Source organism: Rutilus rutilus, assembly GCF_951802725.1.
Source record: "Rutilus rutilus genome assembly, chromosome: 19".
Classification (NCBI taxonomy): Eukaryota; Metazoa; Chordata; class Actinopteri; order Cypriniformes; family Leuciscidae; genus Rutilus; species Rutilus rutilus.
Window position 1 is genome coordinate 31,230,654 of NC_140232.1, and position 25,508 is coordinate 31,256,161.

The window sequence follows — 25,508 nt, forward strand, 5'->3', positions numbered from 1 at the left end:
TCTTGAATCAATGTTCAAATAACCTGACTAAATGACGATGCCGAGAGCTCGAGAGTGCGGAGGATTTGACTTCCAAAATGACGAATTTTTATATTGTTTGTTGAAAACAAGTCATATTTAGGTTATAAATGACTCTTGTTTATGTGTTAAATCAGCTGTAAAAGAGTGAGTCGCTTATAAGCTCATTGTGTTCAAAGTCATAATCACACAATTGATTTATCAGCCACATTAATATTGCAAGTTTAATCTTTGATAGACATGAAAAAAGAAGAATTCCATTGGGGTTCACTGTGATGTGAGCTTGTCCTGGTCCAGATCATTAACAAAGCAGCAGCACACATTTCTGAACAGACTTTACACAACACATACCAAGATTGGACATTTTTATTTTGTCTGAAAGATGCAATATGCATCTAGAATGGTCTGTCACAAAACTACTTTGGCTTTACAAGATTTTTCGTTTGTTTTTGTTTAATCAAGTTACCTTATAGTACAGCAAAATGTGAATGAAAAAATTTCATCTTAAACTTCTTGTTTTCATCATATTACAGTATTTTCCAGCTGAAATTATAATAAAAATGGACAAAGCCCGTTGTTTACAAATATTGCACACTGCTAGTTGCTTTTAGGCTGACAACTAATCAACGTTTAAATATAAATTTCTGAATACGTTCAGAAAAAATATAGGCAAATGACCAATCACATCAGGTACAGTATAAAATGGTTAAATACAAAAAGGCAAATTTCAGATAAATAAAAATACTACAAATGAGCAAACACTTGCTTAGTTAATGGATAGCTCAAGATCGGTGAGGGTTCAGGGGTCATAGGTCAGGGTTGGATGATCTGGGCTGCGTCCGAAATCGCATATTCTCTTGAGTAGGTACTTAATTTGAATAATTACTAACTTTGTGAGCACTAAAAGTACTTTCCATACAGTATGAATGTAATATGGACGTACTACATTCGCCCTGTTGTCATCATCAGTTGCGTCGCTTCACCTCCATTCACAAATCCTCTCCCGTGGCCTCATGGGATAGTAAAGTGTCCATCGTAAGCACACTTCAGGATCTCGCCGGAACTAGCAGGTCATCTGGGTACTTTTTACCTACTCTTTTATGAGTGCTGTAAATTCGGACATACTTCACATGTCACATACTGTTTTTTGCCTTCTATATAGTAGGGAAGTGTGTGATTTCGAACGCAGCCCTGATGTGTACAAAGACATTGGGGTCAGAGAGGGTCGACCTTGAGGATGGTGTTTATGGAGGGCTGGATGATCAAAGGTAAAGGACACAGAGGCATTATCAGGGGCAGTTCTTTGCTGTTGGTGATTAGCTTGAATATTTATTTAGACGTTTTAAGGCTAAAGAAACAATCTCATTTTTAGTCCAGAGAGGGAAATGGCAGTGTCTCTGTGCAAGGACATAAAGCCCAGGTTTCCTGCGCTCATTCTGAAAGCTGATGGCTTTATGATGACGAGCAGTTTGGCTGTGTTGAATCATGTGATAAACAGCGGCCTCCAAAAGTCTGAAACGTGTGGCAATCAAAATCTAACTTAGCAAGTTCATTAGTAGTGACATTGATCATGTGACTCTTTGTACAGTGTAGCACAAGGTGCTTTAGCTCATCAGGTTTTGTTCATGGCAGCTTTTTTACCTCAAATGTTTATGCTGATCAGGGGCAGTGATTTGGGGGCCCTAATCAATTCCTGGTATGGGGCCCCAACACGCCAAACTATGCACCCCCTTTTTTTTTGCAGTCAGAACAACCTTTTTTTTCTTCATTTCTAAATAAAAGGTAAAATATTCATTGTCAAATTGGTTTATACGGGCATCTGGGTATTTGTTGGGGCCCTAAGCTTACCTTGCTTATTGGTTAAGTCTGCCTAGTACAATTCACAATGAAAACAATCTGATAAATAAATATACACACATTTCATCAGCATTCACATTAAATCTAAAAACAAAAAAATCATTTTTTTTATGAATTGAAATTCTCAAATATTTTTTTGGAAAACCAGTCTCTATGTATACAATACCAAATGATTAAAATAAGATTGATCAAATTCTTTTCTTGAAAAAAGTAGAAATTCCCTGAAGTTAGCAGTTTTTTATTATAGAGGGGGAAGTAGAAAAGTTTTAAGATTTAAAAAAAATGTTAAAATAAAAATAAAAATATAGAAGCATTTTGACTTGTATAGGCTGTGTCCGAAATTGCTCCCTATACCCTTAAAAAGTGCACTATTTGAGGAGACAGCCATTTGTAGCGGTGTCCGAAACCATAGTGGAAGTAATCGAGTGCACTCATCCAATCCCACAATAACGAGTGTACAACTGATGTACACTCAGCGGTTAGAGAATACCCACAATGCACTGTGAGAGTCAAGCGCTGAATGAATTCCCGTGTCAGACCACGAATCCATTTTCTAAACCGCTGGTCCAACGTGGGTACAGCATAATATCATACAGGTAAAAATTCAGTTTTAAATTATTATTAAATTGTTTAGTTAAGGTTATAGTTTCCATGACTACAGTATTTTCATCTTACTACTGGAGCTGCTAGTTTTGTATATTAAACAGCAAGCACAAACTGCGAAAGCGGCAGCCCTTCCGTCGCACTCAGTGTCGTCCTCGGCTTAATTCACTCCTTCAAGTGGACTATTACTATTAGTGGAGTAATGTAGGGAATAGTGAATGCGATTTCGAACACAGCCATAGTCTCAGACTTTCGGATCTCGCTGTACATGAGGAGCTAGTAAAGTGCTTCCAAACGGCTGTTGATAATCATCAGCTCTCGGATCAGCTTACAGTGAATGATGCTCATAATAGTGCATCAAATGATACTTATATTAGTGAACAGAGCTGCCTACAGTGTTAAAGGAACTCGATGTGTGCGATGGCAGTGATCACTATAGTTCAAGGAGAGACTGAAAGGACAGAGCGTTAAGGTTTGCTTATGTCTTACATGTGAGTGTGCATGACTGTGCACAGCATCCGCCCCAAAGCGGAGGTACATTCATTTTTCTTCAAGAACATTTAAGAACCTCATCGTACAAGAGTTACAGCCACAACCACTGACGGACGGAGCTAAATGTCACATTTAGTTCGCTGCTGTTTTAATTTTTTTTTCCTAAAAATGAAGCTAAAACTCGCTCTCTCTGCTGATGAATTGTGTCCTAACCAGGTGCAACACCATTTCCACAATAAAACTCCTTATAGAAAGTGAAATGCAATAAGAATATAACCTATGTTTTATGTAAATCTATGCGGAACAAGATTTTGGACCAATGGGATTTCGCTGTGAGTGACACGACCGAAATCGAAAGCAAAATCTCTCATCGTGGCTGTTTAGGACTAAAACTCTGATTGATATGATAGATATGATAGTAAATCCGGTGTCGCTCCTGATTAGGACACGGTTTAATGTGAAACTGCACTACAGATTAAACAAACCGCCCCAGACAGCTAAAGCTCACATCAGGTTATTACAATATCAGCATTAATGCTAATACCAGTGATTACAATCAGAATACAAATCCTACATGGCAAAAAAGATATATATGGATATAAGATCATTTCGTAAAAACGCACTAGTGCAGAGCGAGAGAGAGGAACAGAGGGGAAGAGAGAGGGACAACACAGGAAAACGGGATCTCCCATAGGAGAGGACAGGAGCAGGAGAATATGGGAATCTCTCTTAGAGAGTCTCACATAGTAGTTTCTACGATGGTGTGAGTGTGTTTGGTGAAGACGTGGATGCCGTTGGGGTCCAGAGGGTGAAGCAGCTCGCTGTTCTTCAGGCCGTACTCCTTCGGACGAGAGCTCGCGCCTCCTTTAACGGGCGCCGCCACCGCTTTGATCCGCTAAACACAGTGCATTCATTGATTTGAGTGCATTTTCAAGATTATTATCAAAATGATAAATGCAGTGATAAAGAATTGAACATGATAAGTGCTAATTATTTTTATGTTATGGCCTAGAATTTGAACGATGGATGATATTATAAATCTAATTTAAAAATGCCTTTTAGTATAAACATTAAATCTAAAACAAAAAAAGAAGAAATACATGTTATGAATTCAAATTATAGAGGGAAGTAGAAAAGTCTGAATGAACTTTTTTCTTAAATATGAAGAGAATATTTAAGAAAAAGTTAAATAAAATTACGATAAAAATTAGAAAGTTATTATATCTTTAAAACTAGAATGACTAGTTTTTCTATAAACTATCTATGGATACAATACGAAAATGAATTAAAATATGATGATACATTTCTTGAAAAAAATTTAAATTGCCCATTTTTTTATACATTTATTATAGAGGGGAAGTAGAAAATCTGAATTAACTTTTTCCTAAAAAATATAAAAATAAGTTATAATATTTCATAAAAACTTTTTTTAAATATAAATTACTTTTTGTATATTTTATACGTTATTTTTCCAAAAATTACTTGTGCGATTAATTAGTTATTTTTTAAATCACACTACTTTATATACAGTATATATATATAATTTCTATTAATTAATTTCTAATATTTTTCTATAAAAGTATTTGTTTCTTTCAAATCATTCTAAGGGACACAAATGTTTCCCTAACTTCCCTAATCATCACAGATATTTTGTACTTTCCTAATATAAAAGAATGATCAATAATGCCACTAGTTGTGTATGTTATGTTGCTTTGCATAACAGTAAATCAACCTGGCATGTTTTATATACAGTATATGACCTTCTCACCTCTATCAGGGAGCCGTCTGATTGGATGATTTTGATGACGACCATCATCGGGATGCAAATCATAGAAGTCAGTGCAAGAACCCAACCCAATCCAACAGACCAATCAGGATACTTGTAAAGCTTGTTATAGGTGAGCGGCTTGTACTTCACCAGTGAAAAGACAAAACAACCCTGAAATAGAAAGATGGGAATAGTCACAACCTTTTGCTGCTGGCCATCTTTCTCAAGCATAAACTGCGTTCACACACTTACCACACACAGGACGGGTGTGATCAGCATCCAGCTCCATTTCATCCAGCTGTTGGGTCTGTAGCCGATCATGTCCTCTATAGCATCGTAGAAATTATCAGCCCCTACAAATGAACACATGCAGTCAGAATTGATTCAAGAGTATTGATCATTAGTAACTGTACATCTCAACTCATAGGGCCCTATTTTACAATCTAAGTACATGGTCTAAATGGTGAGTCCAAATCCACTTTTGCTAGTTTAACGACAGGAAAAATGGTCAGTGCCCGGAGCATGGTCTAAAAGGGTTGTCTCTATTCTCTTAATGAGTAATGGGTGTGTTTTGGGCATAACGTGCAATAAACCAATCAGAGTCTCATCTCCCATTCCCTTTAAAAGACAGTTGTGCTCGCACCACGGCGGATTCGCTATTTACATGGCGGAATTTGCTAGCAGAAAGACTGAACGCTTCTCCAGAGAGCAAACGGCACTGCTCGTGCGCGAGGTTAAAGCGATTCCACCATATCTTTATGTACACAATAATAATCTTTTCCATTGTAAATCTTTTATTTTTAATATTTGGCATGTATAAGCAGAGTGTGCGCACGTTGTGGACCCGCCTATAGGCGCACATTTTAAATAACAAAAATAATGTTTTTTGTTGCGTCATTGACTTTAGACCAGGTTTCAGTTGGTCAATGGCGCAGTCTATTTCAGTTGCCTCAAAATAGCAAAAATGTTTTCAGACCAACAAATTTCATGGGTGAACAGATGGGCGCAAATGCATTTGCTATTTAAACAACGTGGCGCAGGACGTGAAAATGATAACTGCGTCGGGCTGAAACTAGCAAAAAACACTTGCGTGGAGTGTATGATAGGGCCCATAGAGCTTTAAGGTGCAGTATGTAATATTGACAGCTTGTGGTTGAAATGGGTACTGCAGTCCAAATTCAAACTATCGGAGATCGTTGTTTCTCCCGCCCCCACCTGCTCAGACTCGATGCTCACGCGGGTTTCCAGATTGAGGACATGCAACAGGAGTGAGCGCAATTGACAATGGAAGGGCGAAGAGACTTACGCAAGTTACTACGCAAGCTGATGAGTTGATTCATCTGCATTTTAATATGCTCCCGTTCATAGAGATTTTTAGATGGATGCCGAGGCTTTTTAGGTCAGGTAAGCCAGTTCGTTTGCTGGCTTCCATGGCTGCAATGCATTGTGTTTTCCGCCAACTGGTAACCCTGGGTGTCAAAATACTATTGGGTAAATTGGCAGTGGGCGGATTCACACGGATCAAAACAAAAACAGACTTTCCGACACGGAACGCACATTTCAAAGTAAAATAACTGTCTGTAGCATTGATTTTCAGAGAAACAAGTATGTGAACTTAGCATGTTTCCTAAATATCTGCAAACATTATGGTATTTTAATGCTTTAGTACAGTCAAAAAATTACATACAGCAATGATATTGAGCTGGCCAAAAGGGTTTTTCCCAACAATCAGCACTGAAAAACATGCTGATTTCATGTGGGGCCAGTCATGACAGAGAGATCTGATATAAGCCCAGAGGACTGATGTGATTATATAAGACTAAATAAGATTATATCAAATTAATCTCAGCAAATACTGTTAGACTGTTGATTGAGTAACCTCAATGAGCTTAATGCACAGATCATAAGACGCATGAGCTCAGTATTTATGCTGTAAACACAAGTGACAGCAGCATCTGTTTTTAAAGAGACAGACACCCATATAGTAAGTAGAGCATATAGTGTGTGTATGTGTGTGTGTGTGTGTGTGTGATTGTTTACAGTGTGTTTGACACACGACTCATGACTCTTAAAAGGTCACATTCACACTCAACTACCTTTTAACTTCAGTTATTTTGTGATGATTTGTATATCTGAGTATGTCATGCAAAACATGTTAATGAGCTCTTTTATGTATCAACATGATTTTAGGTTGAAATGTACATACAGTACTGTTCAAATTTTTGGGTCAGTAAGCTTTTTTATGTTTTTGTAAGAAGATACTTATGTTCACCATGGACGCATGTATTTGATCAAAAATATAGTAAAAAACGATAATATAATAACAATTTAACATAACTGTTTTCTATTTTAATATATTTTAAAAATTAAGAATTCATTCTGTCACCAAAAACACCAGATTTTTTTAAAATCCTGTAACTGGTCACCACTTAATTTTTTGCCCACATTAGTTCAAAATATTTTGCCATTATTTCTTTCTAGAGGCCAGCATTGATTACTGAAACCTTATCTAGTGTGTATTTACCGTAAACCCAGGCTACTGCAACACATTCAAAGAATGCAACCCAGAGAAGGCACACACCGCTGGCGGCGTAGTAGTCAAACAGCTGGAAGACGTACATGCCACCCTGAGAGAGAGAGAGAGAGAGAGAGAGAGAGACATACGGACATTCAGCATTCAGACACTGCAGGAGGGGTGACAATCCATATCGTTGACACTTACTTTAGTGACCATGGTGAGTCCCAGCAGGTAACTGATGACGCAGATAACAGCGATGAAGATTTCTCTCCGGTATCCCTTCCTTAGGAGGGATGGGTACAGGTCCACCAGCGAGGTGATCTGACCCTCCACTTCTACAAACTGTGGGGAGTAAACCCACACAAACATGTTGGAATTGGAATTAGAAACAGTGTTATTTTAGTATTACTTATCTATTATAGTATTTATAAATATTTCCTGTTATTTTGATATTTTCAGGTTTTTTTGTAATTATAAGTAATTTTGTCATTTTATATATATATATATATATATATATATATATATATATTTTTTTTTTTTATATATATTATTTATATTTCAGTTTAGTCATTTTAGTACTTAAACTTAAAGTTATTTTGAGTCTGTTTATTTTTTTTCTGTTTTCATTTTTTCATTTTCAATGTGGTCATTTTGTTATGGGCTTTTGACATTTTATTATTTTGTTTAGAAAAAAAACGTATTTGTTTGTTTAATTAACTCTGTTTAAATACTTCTATTTTAGTAGTCCTATTTAAAAAAAAAAATCATTTAAGTTTAAGTTTTTCATCTAATATTTATATTTTATGTAAGTTCATTTCAGCTTAATTTAAATTTATTTATTTAATATATAATATATATATTCATGTAAAAGCAGGTGAAATGACCGTCTGGTTACAACAAAACGAATTTAAAACTCTATTCTATCTATTCCAGAAAAAACATTGAATAGATAGCTTTTGTCACTTGTTGCTATATCATGTGCCTAATTAAGGCCTAGAGTGACAATACAAATATAAAGATGTGTTCATACCGACAAGTGATTTACAGAACAAAGCGACCATTTAACCTTATGCAAATGAGAAGTGATGTTATTTGGACAATAGGAATGTTTGTGAAGCATAGGTCATGTGACACATTGGATACTGCAGTCCAGTACAGACGCCTACTCGTGACCAACAGTACAGCATTGTTAGTGTTTACACAGTTTTTGTTTCAATCATAGGTTTTCTATTTTGACTGTAGGAAGGCCAAACAGGGGGAAAAATGCATAATAACTATTTGTTTTTCAAATGTTTTTAGTTTAGTCTTGAGAAATTTTGTTTTAATTAACTGTTTTGTTGTTGTATCTTTTTTGTATAATTAAATTCTGTAGTGGAAGTGACACGTATTACTACTCAAGAGAGTAAGCAATTTGGGAAGCAGCCTTAATTTAGTTTTTTTGGATCTACTAGAATAGGTTTGAATGTTCAAAAACATTTTCACATTCTCCATTGTTGCAGCTCCTCTCTTCCCAGTCTGTCAGTAAAGCTCTGTTTAGTTCCTGTCTCTATGAAGCCCCTTCTTCCGAAAAGCTCTCTGATTGGTCGGCTGGACCAGTGTGTTGTGACTGGTCAACCGTTTCGAGCATGTTTGGGAAATGTCCCACCACTTACATAATAGCGAGTTTCAAGACACAACCTATTCAACACAACCAGGCGGGGGCCTCTTTATTTTGTGTATGCCTATGGCGGGAATTATTTAAATGCGGAATATTGTGACGTGTTTGTTTCAGGAAGAAAACTCGAGACAACAATGGAGGCGTTTCAGGCATTGACTCCCTTTAGAGTGACTTTGTGCTATGTAACTTTGCAGACCTTTTTCATGTTCAAACAGCAACATTACACACTAAAGAAAGTTGAAAATGTAAAAAAACCATAAAGGTCCTCTTTAAACCAAAATACCCTTCGCTAATGCACATTTTGACAGATAAACAAGCCTCTTGGAGTCATCTGAGGTTGTGTTTTAATGAATGAACAATGGTGTCAGCTTATGCATCAGGTCACCACCTTATTTGACCCTGAACTGTGGAAAATCTGAGGGTTTATAATTCTTTTTATTGCCCACTGGGGAGTGAATGACATACATAACAATGGCAAACTTATTTATGTCCTGTTGTTGCTCTTAGTGTGTTTGCTTGTGTGTGTGTGTGTGTGTGTGTGTGTGTGTGTGTGTGTGTGTGTGTGTGTGTGTGTGTGTGTGTGATGTAGGTGTAATTTCACACACATATGCAAAAGGAAATGTGATCCATCACACATTGGCTTTTCAGCAAGTCATATGAGACTGGAATAAGTTCACTGTCTCGTGATATGCGAGTGTGAGGGTGTGTTTGTGGGAGGCAGCCCGAAATATAGCAGTGTAATTCCTCAACGCTGGCTCACAGCCGCAGAAAGATGATGTTTCACATCAGGACTGAACACTATGCTGTATAGTTATGATCTTCTGGCTTAACCATCTCAATGTTTGCGGTCTTTCATTCCAACACCAGGACACTCATATATGTCACACCACGCAGAGGACATATTTATTGCTCTTTTCAAGCTCTGGAGACTTAATGGAGTTCTCAGTTATGTTTTTTAGTGTTAACTTTGTCTGACTGTTTTTCTTAAAGAAATAGAAAAGAAAAATATATTTTTTATCATGCAGAAGAAAGAAAGTAATTTAGTCATTAGTGGGATTAAATGATTATTTTTGGATGAACTATCCCTTTAATTTAAGAGCAACGGAAAGTGTAGGAGTGTGTTTGTGTTGATCTAACCTGACTGTCTAGGCCCAGCAGCAGAAGCATTATGAAGAAAAGTATCGCCCAGACCGTCGGCAGTGGCATCATTGTAACGGCCTTTGGATACGCGATGAAGGCCAGACCAGGACCTGAGAGACACAGAAGTAATTCAAATATTATTAAAAGAGTGTGTGAGTGTATATACATACATATATATATAATATATGTATATATATGTATGTAGGGCTTGTCTTTAACTTTTTTGCTCACCAGCCACTGTGGCTAGTGGTTTTCCAAACTTACTAGCCACTCAACATTTTCACTGGCCACAATTTTGACATCGATTCCATGGGAAAAAATTGCCATACAGATATTTTTTATTTGATCTCATAATTTGGCAGCAGGAATATTAGGCTGCTGTCACTTTAAGACCTGATGCACGGATCCATTATACTGTTACGCATGCGTTTTCTTTCTCAACTGTTTACTTTCACCTAAAACATAACTGACTGTGTTTACGTGAATACTCGCCAAATTTTGACATTATTTTTTGTGTATTTGCCTGTTTAAGCACAATAAGCAGCGAAAAAAACCTAAATTTAGTACTGAGAGGCGGCTTTATGTGCGTGCACTTTAGGTGTGAGCATAAAATCTGCGGGAATGGGTAAAATTATACGCAACGCGCGCAATCCGTCGCCGAAATTCAAGCCCTGTAACACCAACAATATTCATCCGGAGCAAATAAAACGAGTGGCTGAGGGGAAGTTTGTGTGTCAATTCTCTGTATATATATATATATATATATATATATATATATATATATATTGACACTTTTAGCAGCCACTAATGTATTATATTATAAAATATAATACATTAGATTGATCACAATCTTAAATTAATATTCACTTCTTCCTCTCATTGAAAGTATTCCTTGTGAGAAGATTTGGTGACCTTTGACCCTGGGGATTACCTGACTCAGCCACGTCTGCGATGGCCACGCCCTGCTCCTGTGCCATGAACCCCAGGACAGAGAAAATGGCAAAGCCTGACACGAAACTGGTACCACTGTTCAGGCACCCGAGCAGCATGCAGTCCCTAAACACACACACACACACGATGTTTGAACAATAAATAGACACAGCATATAGATATAAACATATAAAACATGCATTTACAATTGGTGACACACAACAGCAGGCCCTCACCTGTAACAGTTATACTTGTACTTGTTGTAGCTTCCTAGTGATGTCATTGCACCGAGACAAATAGCATATGAGAAAAAGATCTGCGTGCCTGCATCAATCCACACCTAAATCAGTCCACAGAGAGAGAGAGAGAGAGAGAGACTGCAGTTTGCTTCAAATGAAAAATAACAATGTACAGAGATTTTGTTCTCTCCGTCTCTCTACCTCAGGGTCCTTTAGGCGGGTCAGATCGGGGTAAAGGTAGAACTTGATGCCCTCGGCGGCACCAGGCAGAGTCACGCCACGAACCAGCAGCACAATCAGCATGAGGAAGGGAAACGTCGCTGTGAAATAAACCACCTACAGACAGAGAGAGAAAAGGGCAGAGCGTTCATGGATTTCCATTATGAAAATAAAATAATTATACACCTACGGAAAGCAATCCATATTCACAAATGAAACCCACATAGCTACAAATTCTGAAATGAAGGCTTGAAAGTGCACATTGGACCTTTTTCCACTAAACACGAGTAGATTTTTGTGAAATTCGTTTGCCACAAAATCATTCTTTCATTAGTCATTCTTTGATTTACACAGAAATCCGTTCTGCTCGTGTTTAATGAATGAGGCTCAGTGTGTGTCCATGATTATAATCCTACACAGTTACTAGATCATGTGCACCACTAAAATGCCTTTCTTTTAATTTAGATGACTGTGCAAAGCCTTGATTATCTTGGGATGTCTTATGACAGCTGTGGTGTTTCACATGATGTGCTTGTATTTCAATTAGAAAACCTTGAATCTTTTAAAGACCCCATCAAATCAAACATTTGTTTGTGGTTTTTAGTTCATGTCCATTAGCTTTGAATAAATCTATAAACCATCATACAAAAGTCTGGGGTCTGGGATTTTATAAAATAAATTAATAGTTTTTTTCAGCAGGGATGCATTACATTTTTTAAACATTAAAGACATTTATAATGTTGCAAAATATTTCTGTTTCTAATAAATGCTGTTCTTTCAACTTTCTATTCATCAAATAATCTTGGAAAAAGTCACTGTTTCCACAAAAATATTAAGCAGCTCAACTGTTTTTAACATTGGCAAATAATAAAAAATGTTTCTTGAGCAGCAAATCAGTTGAAGGATCATGTGACACTGAAGACTGGAGTAATTTCAGCTTTGCATCACAGGAATAAATTACATTTTAAAATATATTCAAATAGAAAATAGTAATTTTAAATGGTTTAAATATTTTGTTTTTTACTGTATTTTTGATCAAATAAATGCAGCCTTTGGATGAGCATAAGAGACTTCTTTCAAAATTAAGAAATCTTACTGACTTGTGAATGGTAGTGTGTTCCAAAAAGTAGACACAATTAATTTAGCAAAGCAGATGCATTAAAAATATACAGGCATTCTTTTCCAGGAAAATGGACCAAAAATGTATTTTTATTCATTGTACATTTGCTCTTCAATATGTCCTTGTTCCTACTTTCTGTTACAATAGGAAAAAGACCAATAGCAAAAGAGAACTGTGCTTGTGCAAGTATCTATTGAGTTGTGTGTCATATATTAGCTTGCTTACTGCAAATATGCATGTTGCATTGTGTATGTTAGCATGTTAAATCTGGAATATTACAAGTAAACAGGAATCCGATAATCTCGTATAAATTAGGGCTGCACAATATTGGGAAAAAAAACTGACATTGCAATATTTTGGTTTTCTGCTATATATACTGAGATATGAAAATTTTACCAGATGACTTGAATAGCTCTATTTGGAAAGAATGAATCATTCTAGAATGATTGAGATGATTTTGTAGCGGAGTGTATCTGCATAGAAAATAAACAAATTACAAGCATAGATACATACAACAGAACAAAGATACAAATGAAATAAACTGTGCTTTATGTTTTTCAGGCAAGTCTAACAGTATTTAGGTACAGACCTTTAAATTAAATGTAAAATAACACTGTATTCTCTTCATTGTATAAATTAAATATAATATTCTTTGTTAAAGCTACAAGAATGATTTTGTTTTTGTCTTTTGTTGTGTGATTAACACAAATAGGCGCATTTCCATTACAGATTTGCGCAAAACTTTAGCGATTTTTTAAAAATGTCGACAAAAAACTATTGCGAAATGACAGCGTTTCCATTAACCGATCTTATGCGACTAAAACTTCATTTTTTCCTCTCGCGATAAGTAAAATCATTCCAGAAACCATGGCAACGGACGTTGGTAGGTTTATGTACTATATCCCAGCCACTGCACTGGCCATTATTATTAATCGAAGGAGATGTATGTGTGTTTTCCAATCATTAATGGTAAGGAACGACCCTTATTATACTTGTGAGCGGCACATATGAGGTGTTTCTGGGTGTTTCTCCCTAATATCTGCTTCGAGGTCTTGATTGTGGCATTTATTTGAGGTTTAGAATCCATTATTCCTGTAATTCTTTCGTCTTATATGAACTCTGTCTCGTATTCTGTCCAAACATACCGCGTCATCTCCGTCAGGTGACCTGTAAATGCGCAAAAAGTGTTTCCATTGCAGTTTTGCGAAATATTTCTTTTTCGAATTGCCTGAAAAACCACCTCATGCGAGCGTAAAAACTGCGAAATTGACGTGTTTCCATTGGGCGTATTTTCAATTCGCAATTTCAATTTGCGCAATTTGAAGGGTTATGGAAACGCGGCTAATGACACAGATGGCAGCAGATATATTAGGCTACTGTTACTTTAAGAGCTAATGCACTGATCAAATATAATGATACACATCCGATTTCTTTTTAAATTCTTTACGTTCACTTAAGACACAAGTGACTGCGTTTACGAGGATACTCGCTGAGACAGACATTTTGAGACAATTTTGCATGAAGAAGGGACTGATAGGAACTGAATTTGCTGTTCCGAATTGAGTTCTCGTACACGTCTTGCGCTTGGATGGTTTCAAGTCGCTTGAATGTTTAAACTGACAGGACTTGCAAATGATAAACTTGCACTCTATGATGGATAAACTTTGCTATTAATCCGTGAATCACATGCATTCTGAACCATATAGCCTGGTCCATACGGATCACGGATCAACTAAGACTCCTACTATCCTGCTATCACGATGTTGATGCTGAAATGATATCATGCTGCCCTAATATAAATCATACAGTACTATATCTGACCATGTTATTGTTCTTAGCTACTTCTGTGATCAGATATATGGTAACATCCAAAGGAACCAAGGCTTTACAGCAAGGTTATAAGAACTACCTGATAATTTGGGTAATATTATAAATAAATATAATATGTACACTGAATATCACCTATCCACCTATCAGCTTGACTCATAAATATGAATTATGCAAAGTCTGATTTATTGAAAGGATAAGGTTGGCTGCAAGCTTCTACTTGGTATTTTTATGTGTTCGGCTACAATTTGCGCTCTTAAAATATAATGATCACTTTCCAAAATGTGGGGGTACAAACTTCGACACTTCTAAAAGTGTAATGCTTGCTTTTTGCAAATGAGTCACTTTTCTCGTCCTCTCCCTCACCTTGCCGGTGGATTTGACTCCTTTCCAGATGCAGAAGAAGCAGACGATCCAGACGGCCAGCAGACACAGCGCCAGCTCCCACTTCAGACCGCCGACCTCGTCGATCCCTGAAGAGATGCTGAGGACGTTCCGCCTACAGACGATATCAGAGTGATGAGAACGGGCGTAGAGCGTCCGTCCCGGACACACACCCCCCCGCGCACGATACTCACTCCCAGAATTCGGTGACCGGCGAGGTGAAGTTGATAGTGTTGGTGGAGAGCCAGAGGGTTTTGTTCTTGCGGACGGTGTCCTCCACACAGTTCTCCGTGTTCCAGCTGTGCTTGCAGCGGGCCCAGGGCAGCTCGTGCTGGAAACACTGCAGAAGGTAGTACAGACCCCACGCCAGGATCACGATGTAGTAGATGTTCAGCAGGGACACGATCACCACTGAGGCGTAGCCGATTCCTGTCGACATGAAAGCAACATTTACTTTCTTAATACACATGGTATTCACTTACTGTTCACAGTTCTTCAGTGATTATTCAAAATTATACAAACAAAAAGAAATTGTTAAATGATAGGGTTGCCCCACCTACACTGAAAAAAATGATTCGTTGAAATTAATCCATTTTTTTATCGTAAGTGGTTGCATTCAATTGATTAAAGTTCAACTAAACTAAAGTTCAACTTAATGCATTTGTTTAAATATAGATAAAATCAATTGAATGCAACCACTTATGCTAAATTCTTTTATTAATTTCAACTAATCATTTTTTTCAGTGTACTTACGCTAGCTTTTCAAAAGTTTGGAGTTGGTAATTTTTTTTTTTTTTTTACTTTTAAATGAATGATCACAGAGGCTGCATTTATTTGATCAAAAATACAGTAAAAACTGTAATATTATGAAACATTATTACAATTTAAAATAACTGTTTTCTTTTTTATATATATTTTAATGTGTAATTTATTCCTGTGATCAAAGCTGAATTTTCAGCATTACTTCAGTGTCACATGATCCTTCAGAAATAATTTTAATATGCTGATTTGCTGCTCAAGAAACATGTCTGAGTATTATCAACGTTGAAAGCAGTTGTGCTGCTTCATATTTTGTGGAAACTGTGATACATTTTTTTCAGGAATGAATAGAAAGTTCAAAAGAACAGCATTTATTTGAAACAGAAATATTGTGTAACATAAAAGTCTTTACTGTCACTTTTGTTCAAATTTAATGCATCCTTGAAAAATAAAAGCATCAATTTCTTTCAAATAAATAACAAAACGGGAAAAAAAACTTGGTAGTTAAATGGTAGTTTATATAAACTATATGTACTGCTACTATAATACTAATACCCTGAACTGGAAAATTTGCTATTATTTTGTTTTGATTTAAGTGTTTAGTTTAGTTTGGTTTCATGCTTGAGAGCCACTAAGTAATCATTTATAATATAATATTCTCTCTTATAAAATGTACTGTAAATGATGTTAAATGTCAACATCATCATACATGTCCTAAGAACTGAAGTCTGTTGGGTAAAACATGAGCTCACTGATCTAATTTAAGCGATCTGCTATTTTACTCCTACTTCTTTAAATATTTAGTTTATACGTATGGTTCAATGCTCAAATATTTAGTAGCACAACAGCTAACTTACGCACAGCTGGTGCAACCATACCCCAATGGATAAAATCAAGTATCGCTATATTTTTTTCTCAATTAATCATTTATTTCATTGAGAAATGTCACATTATGAAAGTAAAATGAGTATGACTTCATGTATATAAAGAAAGAGTTACAGGGGTACTTCACTGCTGGCAAAGTGGGCTTTCATTAAAACGCGGCTGCCTTTATAGTAGAAAGGTGAAAATATGTAACTCAGTGCTACCTGACAAGAGAAAAAAGAGAAAGAACTAGCTAGGAAAACTTCCAACACCCATAATGCACTGGGCATGTTGCCATCCAAGGCCACTCCCACCTACCAGAGTCAAATACCTCTTTGCTTTAGTAGGAAATAATCCTTGGCAAACTTTTAGTCATAATGGAGACTGTATTGTTCCCGGGTGCAAGAATTCAAAGAGTAAACGTTTAGCGGGAGTGAGTTATTTTCAGTTTCCAGTGAAGGATCCAGCACGTTGTAGCCAGTGACTAAAGGTTGCAAAGAATCATAAATATGGAGAGAACACTGCGACGGAAAATCTGAAAAACCCCTGTGTCAACATTTTCAAACTGGATGACCATAAACACAATGTTTTAGGACAAACGGAGGGGAAAAATTGAAAGAAACTGCAGTTCTGTCAGTTCCTCCCAACCCTCCGAAACAAAGCTGTCGCGTACAAGAAAGCTGTTGCCATAGTGTTCAGTTTTTACCATTATGCTGTTAATAACACTAGCATCTGGTGGACTTTGCTGACAAATAAAGTGAAATTCTCGGTCCAAGTAACATGGAGAACGAGTAAACATTGTTCACTTACATATGCTACGGACATTGTAACAATACAAAGCGGGTTGAAAATTGGTGAAGCTTCACTTTGATTGGACTACCAGCTAACTAACTTATTCTGTAGTGCTGTACTGGAACTAACAGTGCATTAACAACACAGATTAACATTAAAACATTAATCTGCCAGGATTAGAGCTGGTCCTGAATGATAAGACAAGCATCTACTTGCACAGCATGTAACTTGCCACTCTTTGTGTTACAGACATGAGTGATATGTCAAATCATGCGGCTTGTTAAAGGAGAGGTGCCACATCTAAGCAGACCGGGGCACAGTGTGAGACTTTATGAGACAGACCCACTGTGTTCTCATTCTTTTAATGAGCCAAACACAGCTGAAACGACTCTATTCTCAGAGCAATGAACCTTCACCTGTTGGCTCTGACACATCTGCGTCTGAAATTGTATTTTTCTTGGGTTGAGGGCAGTCAAAGGGCTGAATGCCAGTTTTATGCTATAATTAATACAAAGTGCCACAAGCTCGCTCTGCGGTGCCAGGAGCTCACTGTGACAGCTGACAACAGAATGCCAAACGTGCGTTTGAGTATATGCAAGAGCAGGACTTAATTTGTAGATGTGTGTGTGTGCTCAAGAGAGATCGGTCAGCTGCCGCTGATGCTAAGAACATAATCATTGGGTGAAAGGGGACAATGGGCTCACGGTGTAAGAAATATCACTGGTATGTGCTAAATAAAACCCATCCACGTGAGCGATGTGCCCGTGCATGTGTGTAGCTATATAGAGGTCAGGCACCAAAATAATTAAAATATCCTCTAAGACAGGAGTTATCAAAATGAGGGGGTGCTAGGCGGTCTGTGGAAAAGTCGGATTAATTTAACTAACTAACTAACTAAATAAATTTGAATAAAATAAAACGTTAATTTAAATAAAATTATATTTAAATAACTGGACAATAAATTAATACATTACATTAAAATACATTGATTAAAATAAATAAATATAATGTTATTTAAATAAAAATAAATAAATAAAAACATTTGATTAAAATTAATAAGAAATGTAAAAATAAATAAATAAAAATAAGTCACAAAAAAAAAAAATATATATTAAAATGAATTTGATTTAAATAAATAATAAACTAATGCATCACACAGTACAGTACTAGAGTAAGTAGAAAAAATGCAATAATGTAATTTAATAGAAAGTAAATATTTTACAAATTTATAATATTTTTTTTCACAGTATTAATTAGGTCCTAATACATGAAAACGGCATCTAAAAATTGAAAAGCCCTCCTCTAAGAAACTCCTCCTGCCCTGTTCTTTCTCATCCTAACACAACCACTCCATTTTGGCTCCTGAGCAGAATATCTCTGAGCGGCACCGGAGGACATCCCATCGAAAGCATCTCAGTCACCTCTCACGGCTGTTGCCATGGAGATCAGAATACATGCCCAAATGCGGAGCACTCTGAAGCAGAGAGCGGCGGAAAGCAAACAAATGATGAGGAATTAATCGCACATGTAGTGTGTGTGTATGAGTGACCCGCATCCTGCTCACACACATGCAGAATCGTAACACGACGACGCATCTGAAAAGAACACAGCGTCTTCCAGTGTTGCTCAGAAAACAGGTCAGAGTGAAGATCAGTTTAACAAGCCACCTCAGCAGCCAATCAGACTCGAAGCGCATCACAGTAACGGCCATGTTGATTGGTCGAAATATGAAATATGACTTATGCTGATTAAAATGCGCTTGAGCCCGATGGGTCATTAAATATCATCAAAGTCAGACCTGTCTCGTCCTCCCCCTCACTCTCTCTATCTCTCTCTTGATCCATATAATTGTCTCACCAGTGAAAATGGGGCAGAGTTTCCCCCAGCAGGTGATTCCTCCCTCAGAGGTGAACTGGCCGAGCGCCACCTCCAGAAAGAAGACAGGTAACCCTCCGCCAAACAGAAATATGAAGTAGGGGATGAGAAATGCACCTGGAAAAACAACAACAGGTAAGACCAGGTAGAAACCAGTTTAAATTACTATTATAGTAATCAACAGTGTCTTCTCTATTCTGCAATGAGCTCAATTAATGTCACAAGCTCTTATTTGCATGTGACATATTTACAGTTCACAAAGACTGAAAAGTGTTATCTTTGTTGTCACATTACACATATAACACTCACCTCCGCCATTCTTGTAGCAGAGGTACGGGAAACGCCAAACGTTGCCTAAACCAACAAAACCTCCGGCCACAGAGAGCACGAAATCCAGCTTGCTGGCCCATTTCTCCCGCTGTGGTGCTCTGCCCTCCGCCTCGTCTTCCGGACGCGTGCCGGGACTCTTGCCAGGAGACGGCTTCAATGTGTCCTTATGGAAGTCTTTGAGACACTGCAACTTCTCCTTCTGTGCCATACTGAGTACAAGAGAGAGCGGAAGGGGTTGAGAATGATATACAGTACCTATCAAAAGTCTGATAGAGACGTTTGAAGAAATTAATACTGAGCAATGATGCATTAAATTGATCAAAAGTCACAGTAAAGACAGACATTTATAATTTTACAAAAGTTCTTTCAAACCGTCTATTCATCAAAAAATCACGGTTTCGACAAAAATATCATGTAGCACAACTGTTTTCAACATTGATAATCAGAAATGTTTCTTGAGCAGCAAATCAGCGTATTAGAATGATTTATGAAGGATCATGTGACACTGAAGACTGGAGTATTGATGCTGAAAATTCAGCTTTGATCACAGGAATAAATTACATTTTAACATATATTCAAATAGAAAACTCTTATTTTGAATTGTAATAATATTTCACAATATTACTGTTTTTACTGTGTTTTTGATCAAAGAAATGCAGCCTTGGGGAACAGAGGAGACTTCAAATCAATTAAAAAACTTTACGGACCACAAACTTTTGACAGTAGTGTATCATAAATGTGTGATTCATCTGGATTCAGCTTTATGAAGACCCACAAGGAAAGAATAAGTAAATAAGCAGAAAGTTTGAGCTATAAAAAAAATGACATCCTCTGAGACTGTGCAGAACATCCATTGTTATATAAGACAGATCTAGAAGCCAGAGCTCCAAAAATCTGCAAATCTCAATGCTGATTGCTCAAAGCTTATGCAAAAACATCCCTAGGAATGATTTAAACAACACAGTAGCCTCAAAATCAAACACGTATACAACTAAGATTACACTTCAGGTAAAGTGAACGATGCAGCAACATACAGAAACCGTTTCAATGCTTGTGGTTTTCACACAAACACCAGTATAGTGTTCCATGGCCTGTCTTTAATCAGAGTAATGCGAGTCAGGCTAGCAGGAAGCTGGTGCAGTCTGATATCCTGTTTGAAACTCACACTAACTCAAACACAGATGCTGATAAACTAACTCACTCGAGTACACGTGTCCAGGTTAGCCAGTGCCAGGCTTGATACCATTTGCATATATATTTTGAGGTCAGCACATGACTTACTAGCATCCTGCTTTTTATCTACCTTCACTCTTAAAGTATAAAGGTTCTTTATAGCATTGATGGTTTCATTAATAACCTTTGACATCCATAGAACCTTTCCGTTCCACAAAAGGTTCTTTATAGTAGAGAAAGTTCTTTCGATTTTTTTAATGTTCTTTATACTAAGGGGAAAAAAAATGGTTATTTTAAGAACTGATTACTGAAAGGTTCTTTAGGAATTAAACTAAAAATGGTTGTTCTGTTGCATTGCCAAAGGAGAGCACATTTCTCCTTTGGGAACCTTTATTTTTAAGAGTGTATCAGGAGTTATCTAAGCGCACAGACTCCGAATTATGGAACAACCTTCTGATGAAGCCTAGACAGATAAGACAGGTTAATACAACTGTTTTTATTACAAATGATATGATCAGCATAATGCAAAGTTGAGTTGAAAATGCATATGAATTTGAAAATGTCTTAGTAATTTCTTGGTCTCTCTTTTGCTTTACCGACAGCAGCAATGGAGCTACCCCAGACAGCATCATAGTGTCGGCCCAGATCCGGCCCACATCTGGCACACGTGGAATCCACACATACCATATGTGGGCCGGATCTGGGCCGACACTATGGTGCTGTCTGGGACATGAACAAAACCCGATGATCGGGTTCTCCAGCATTTGAGAGGATCCAAAGAGCATCTTGATCTGAAATTTACTTAGATTTAGCCAAAGAAAAAGTGCAGAATATTAAATATTTCTAATTCATTCTATGTTTCTTGGTTTAACAGCTTTCAAAATTGCTAAAACTTGTTTTGATTGTAAATTCGATTTTGAATCCCAATGTAGACTAATCTTGTGTTATTTTTTAGAGATTCCGACAAACCATTAAATCACAAAAATTCTGTTATTTCATCTGAACAACAAGCAGTGTGTCATTATTTATTGTAAGCGATGTCAACGACCGAGCCAAACACTGAGATGTGTGCCCTCACATTCCTCTGGTGTGTGGGCCCGAAAACTTAAACTGAATTGAGTTGAATAATGACACTACTGTCTTCTGCTTTATAGCTGAACGTTTTTCAAAACTGATGAAGTTTGCAACGTCTACATTGTTATCTGATTTGAAGCGACACTGAACTGACGAGCTGAATAAAGACATTACTGTCTTCAGTAGAGCCGCTTATAGCTGAATTGAACTTGATTCTTAATGAATGAACTTTAGGGACTGTTCACACTTGGCAGGTTTGGATGGATTAAAACGAACCCTGGTGTGATTGGTTCAAATGAATAAGTGTGAACTTTCCATCTGATCCCTGACGCGCACCAAACAAGTGGACTGAGACGCTGAAAAGATGAGTCTCGTCCGCTTCTAAATGAACTCTGGCACAGTTGAATGTAATATGAACTCAACGTGGACCAAAGACATGTAAACGAACCAAAAATGGGACATGATATCACAAGATACAACCCTAAAAAGGACAGAATGCTCAAGCGTATCTGTTTTTTCTCATCATAGTCGCGATATTACCCATCACAGTTCAGTACAGACATCAGAACCACGTCTCCTCGCAGCAAATCTTCATTTGTGTGTGTGGCGGAGCGATTCCTGCCGCCTTCACACATTTTATAAGCTCTTCATGAGTTCTCAGCTGGTCAAAATACCATCATATGTAGACTACGCACATACAGCGAGTGCATTAAGCCCAGCACACAGCATTGTTTTGGAAGTTCGACGAGTCCCTTCGCAAAATATACATAATAAAAGCCATCTGTTTTGTTTTGTATCTTTAGGTTCTGTGTTAAAAATGTCAGTGTGACTAAATGTTTCATTTTCGGACCAAAAGGACCAAGGGAACTGAACTACAATTGTGAACACACCCTCACACTCAACTGACTTGAGCTTAATAATGAAACTATTGTCTAAATACAGCAGCATCATTCATTTCCTGTTAATGTTGTGAAGCTACTTTGAAACTGTTTCACTTTAAAAATAAAGGTGACTTGACAGACTTGTCAGATCCTCAACTAGTAACTCTACTAGTTAAATGCCCTTTGTTGTCCCAGTGTAGATGCAAAGACATATTGCAGGTTCACAGCTCAGCTATTGACCCCAATAATGACCTTCTAAACATGCCCAGACCTCTCATTAGCCTTGATATAGATAAACAATGATAGCTCACTATCAAAACAAGCTATGCAAATGCATGTTTAATCAACCAGTGTCAAGAGCAGAGAAGAATGAGACAACGTATCAGAAGGCCACAAGCTGAGAAATAACATTGTCTGGATATTCAGCTGTTTAAAACCCCTGAAGGTTATAAATTACACTCTTTATACTAACTATCAAATATGAAACATAATATTGGATGTATTAAAATACACAAAGGAATGGGGATAAAAGCTTTAATGCTCTAATGTCCATTTGTATTCGAACGCCAAACCTCATAAAGCAAATGGGATTTTATAAACAGAAACGACAACATTTAGCCTACTCTAACATCATTAATTATGGAAGGTCAGACCCTATGAAGTTCATTGTTATCTAGTCATTCCAACAGTGTTAAGTATGAGCAGAAAACGTTGCCAACTTTGTACAACATCAGTAAAGGTTAGGGATTAAAAAAAGAACCAGTTGTAAAACATGGTGCAATTATATTTCTTTTTTTTTTTTTTTACATGGTACAATGGCACTTCTATAGCATATTGGTAACACCTTATCTTACAGTGTCCTTGTTACATATGTTACATACACTTACCATAATAACAGTAAATTATGCATAATTACATGCAACTAACCCTCAACCTAACCCTATAGGAAGTAATGTTGTTCATTTATAATACTCAGTAGTTAAATATATAATTAGCCTACACTGTAACAGTGACACCTTTAAATAAAGTGTAACCACATATTGTAATACCTCTTTGAAGTTCATGAATATGACAATCATAGTCAAGTGTATGACACTGCCACAGTAGGTATTGATGGTGGCACAAAAATATATCAAGAAGTAAAGACAAGCACTGCATGTCATGCTTAAATCTAAACCTGTCTGGTCTCAAAATGAAACCTGAATAATATCACGCACGTGCCCTAATTTTTCGGCGCGCGCTCCTACTGAAATTACATTTTTGTGAGTGTTTAATTTGGAAACCCGTGCTATACGGATTCGGAATAAATTATAATTCCCAAACAAATCTTTATTCCAAGTTTGCATGATACACAGACATTGCATGAGCCAGAGTAAAAGATCAACATGCATTTGTGAACCAATTATGTCTCTAATGCATTATCCATCAACGAGGGTTTTTGCATTCACCACACCACCAGGCCAATGGACATGATAAGAAGTTAAAATCGTGATTATGTCCCAATAACCTACATTGTGTCTGACGAACCCACATGACAGGTTTGAGAGCGATATCCATCTCCAGGCGGTGTCAGTGTTTACATGCACGAACAGTGCCGAATAAATTCACATTAACCTACATTTTATTGACCGGTTAAAGCACGCGCTATGAGGATGATGCTCTGTGATGGTCCTGAGGGTGCTGTCAGTCACCTGAGATGTATTAGACTGGTACACTATTAACCAGTGCTTAAAATTCAGCTTTAATTACGGTGCATCTAAAATAAATTGATATGCATTTAATATTTAATGACATTGATCTTGCAAAGCCTGTGAGAGCACTTAGGCATGAAGAACATTTGTGCGCAAATAAGACACAAAGCTTCAATACAATGCCAGAAACCTGAAACATAGGGATAATGTAGGCTATTTGTAAAAAATATGTAAAAAAAATAAATAAATAATAATAATAATAATCTTATTTTCTATTTAGAACTGTTGAATAGGAAAATATTTTAAGTATTTTTAAATTTAAAGCAGAGACCAGGTGTCGTTATTGTACAAAAAAAATAATTAGTTTAAAAATGAAAATAAATCTACACATAAAAAGGTGCTTCTCAAAGATGCAAATCAAACTGAATTTTTAAATATATATTTTAATAAATAAAAAAAAGACTATGTTTCTGCCTTAGACAAAAATAAACGAGTTCTTGAAACATAAATAAGATGTACACATAAAGATGCGCTTAATCAGCCTCCACTGTCATGATGGCTGCAAGGTGTCACTCACCTGACAATGGAATTTATTGCTCAAGTCTGTCCGAGTGTCTTGTTCTTTTGTCTTCTTTCTTGTGGTGAGGCTACAATGCAAGGGAAATAATCTTTACGCCCTCTCCCCCCGACTTCTGTCTTATATGGGAGCGCATGTAATAACGGAGAGAGTGGAAAAACACCAGGCTCTCGTGCAACAGGAGTGTTTCTTAAAGAGACAAGCACACGCTCGCTTCACATCGCTCGGCGTCGCGAGCGTCGCGCCATCGGGCGGCAATTATGTTGCTTGGTAATAAGAGTTTACCAGACACCACCAGGGGGCACAGAAAGCTGTATCCTACATCGAGTCTCATTAAAACATGTTTTATTTATTTTCTGTCTCATTTTAAACACGCTTAAATCTATTAGCTTTCAATGATTGGTACCTTACATAATAATGTAAATTATTTCAAGCAATTTCTATAAAATGATTCGCGAAAATCCTCATCCAGTTAATCACAAACGTCTGTGATTAGTCCATGATTACCAGCGAAGAAAAAAGTAACAGGTGTCACGTGACTGCTTAAAGGATGGTTCAGCAGTGGTGTGTAGGCTACTACAATTCAATTTACTCCTGAATAATGGTGCTGAAAAACATTACACAATTCACAGAAATATACCCAGTTAAGTCTTAAAAAATCAGATTTAATATTTAGACCTATTCAAACAGACTAATGCAATGCAAGCTTTTTGACATTAA

The 25,508-nt window shown here is 36.9% G+C and overlaps 1 protein-coding gene across 1 annotated transcript; it reads right to left on the reverse strand.

Moving 5' to 3' along the window:
• Positions 1-2,507: 2,507 nt before the first annotated feature.
• slc6a6a (solute carrier family 6 member 6a) lies at positions 2,508-24,967 on the reverse strand. Its single transcript, XM_084389940.1, has 14 exons — positions 24,789-24,967; positions 19,372-19,601; positions 19,045-19,179; positions 14,967-15,201; positions 14,755-14,887; positions 11,424-11,558; positions 11,220-11,323; positions 10,985-11,109; positions 10,051-10,163; positions 7,461-7,598; positions 7,263-7,365; positions 4,991-5,091; positions 4,739-4,909; positions 2,508-3,865 (listed from the first exon to the last, which is right to left on the reverse strand). Exons 2-14 carry the CDS (start codon positions 19,598-19,600, stop codon positions 3,710-3,712), a joined length of 1,878 nt encoding a protein of 625 aa, XP_084246066.1. The 5' UTR covers position 19,601; positions 24,789-24,967; the 3' UTR covers positions 2,508-3,709.
• Between the last annotated feature and the right edge of the window lie 541 nt (positions 24,968-25,508).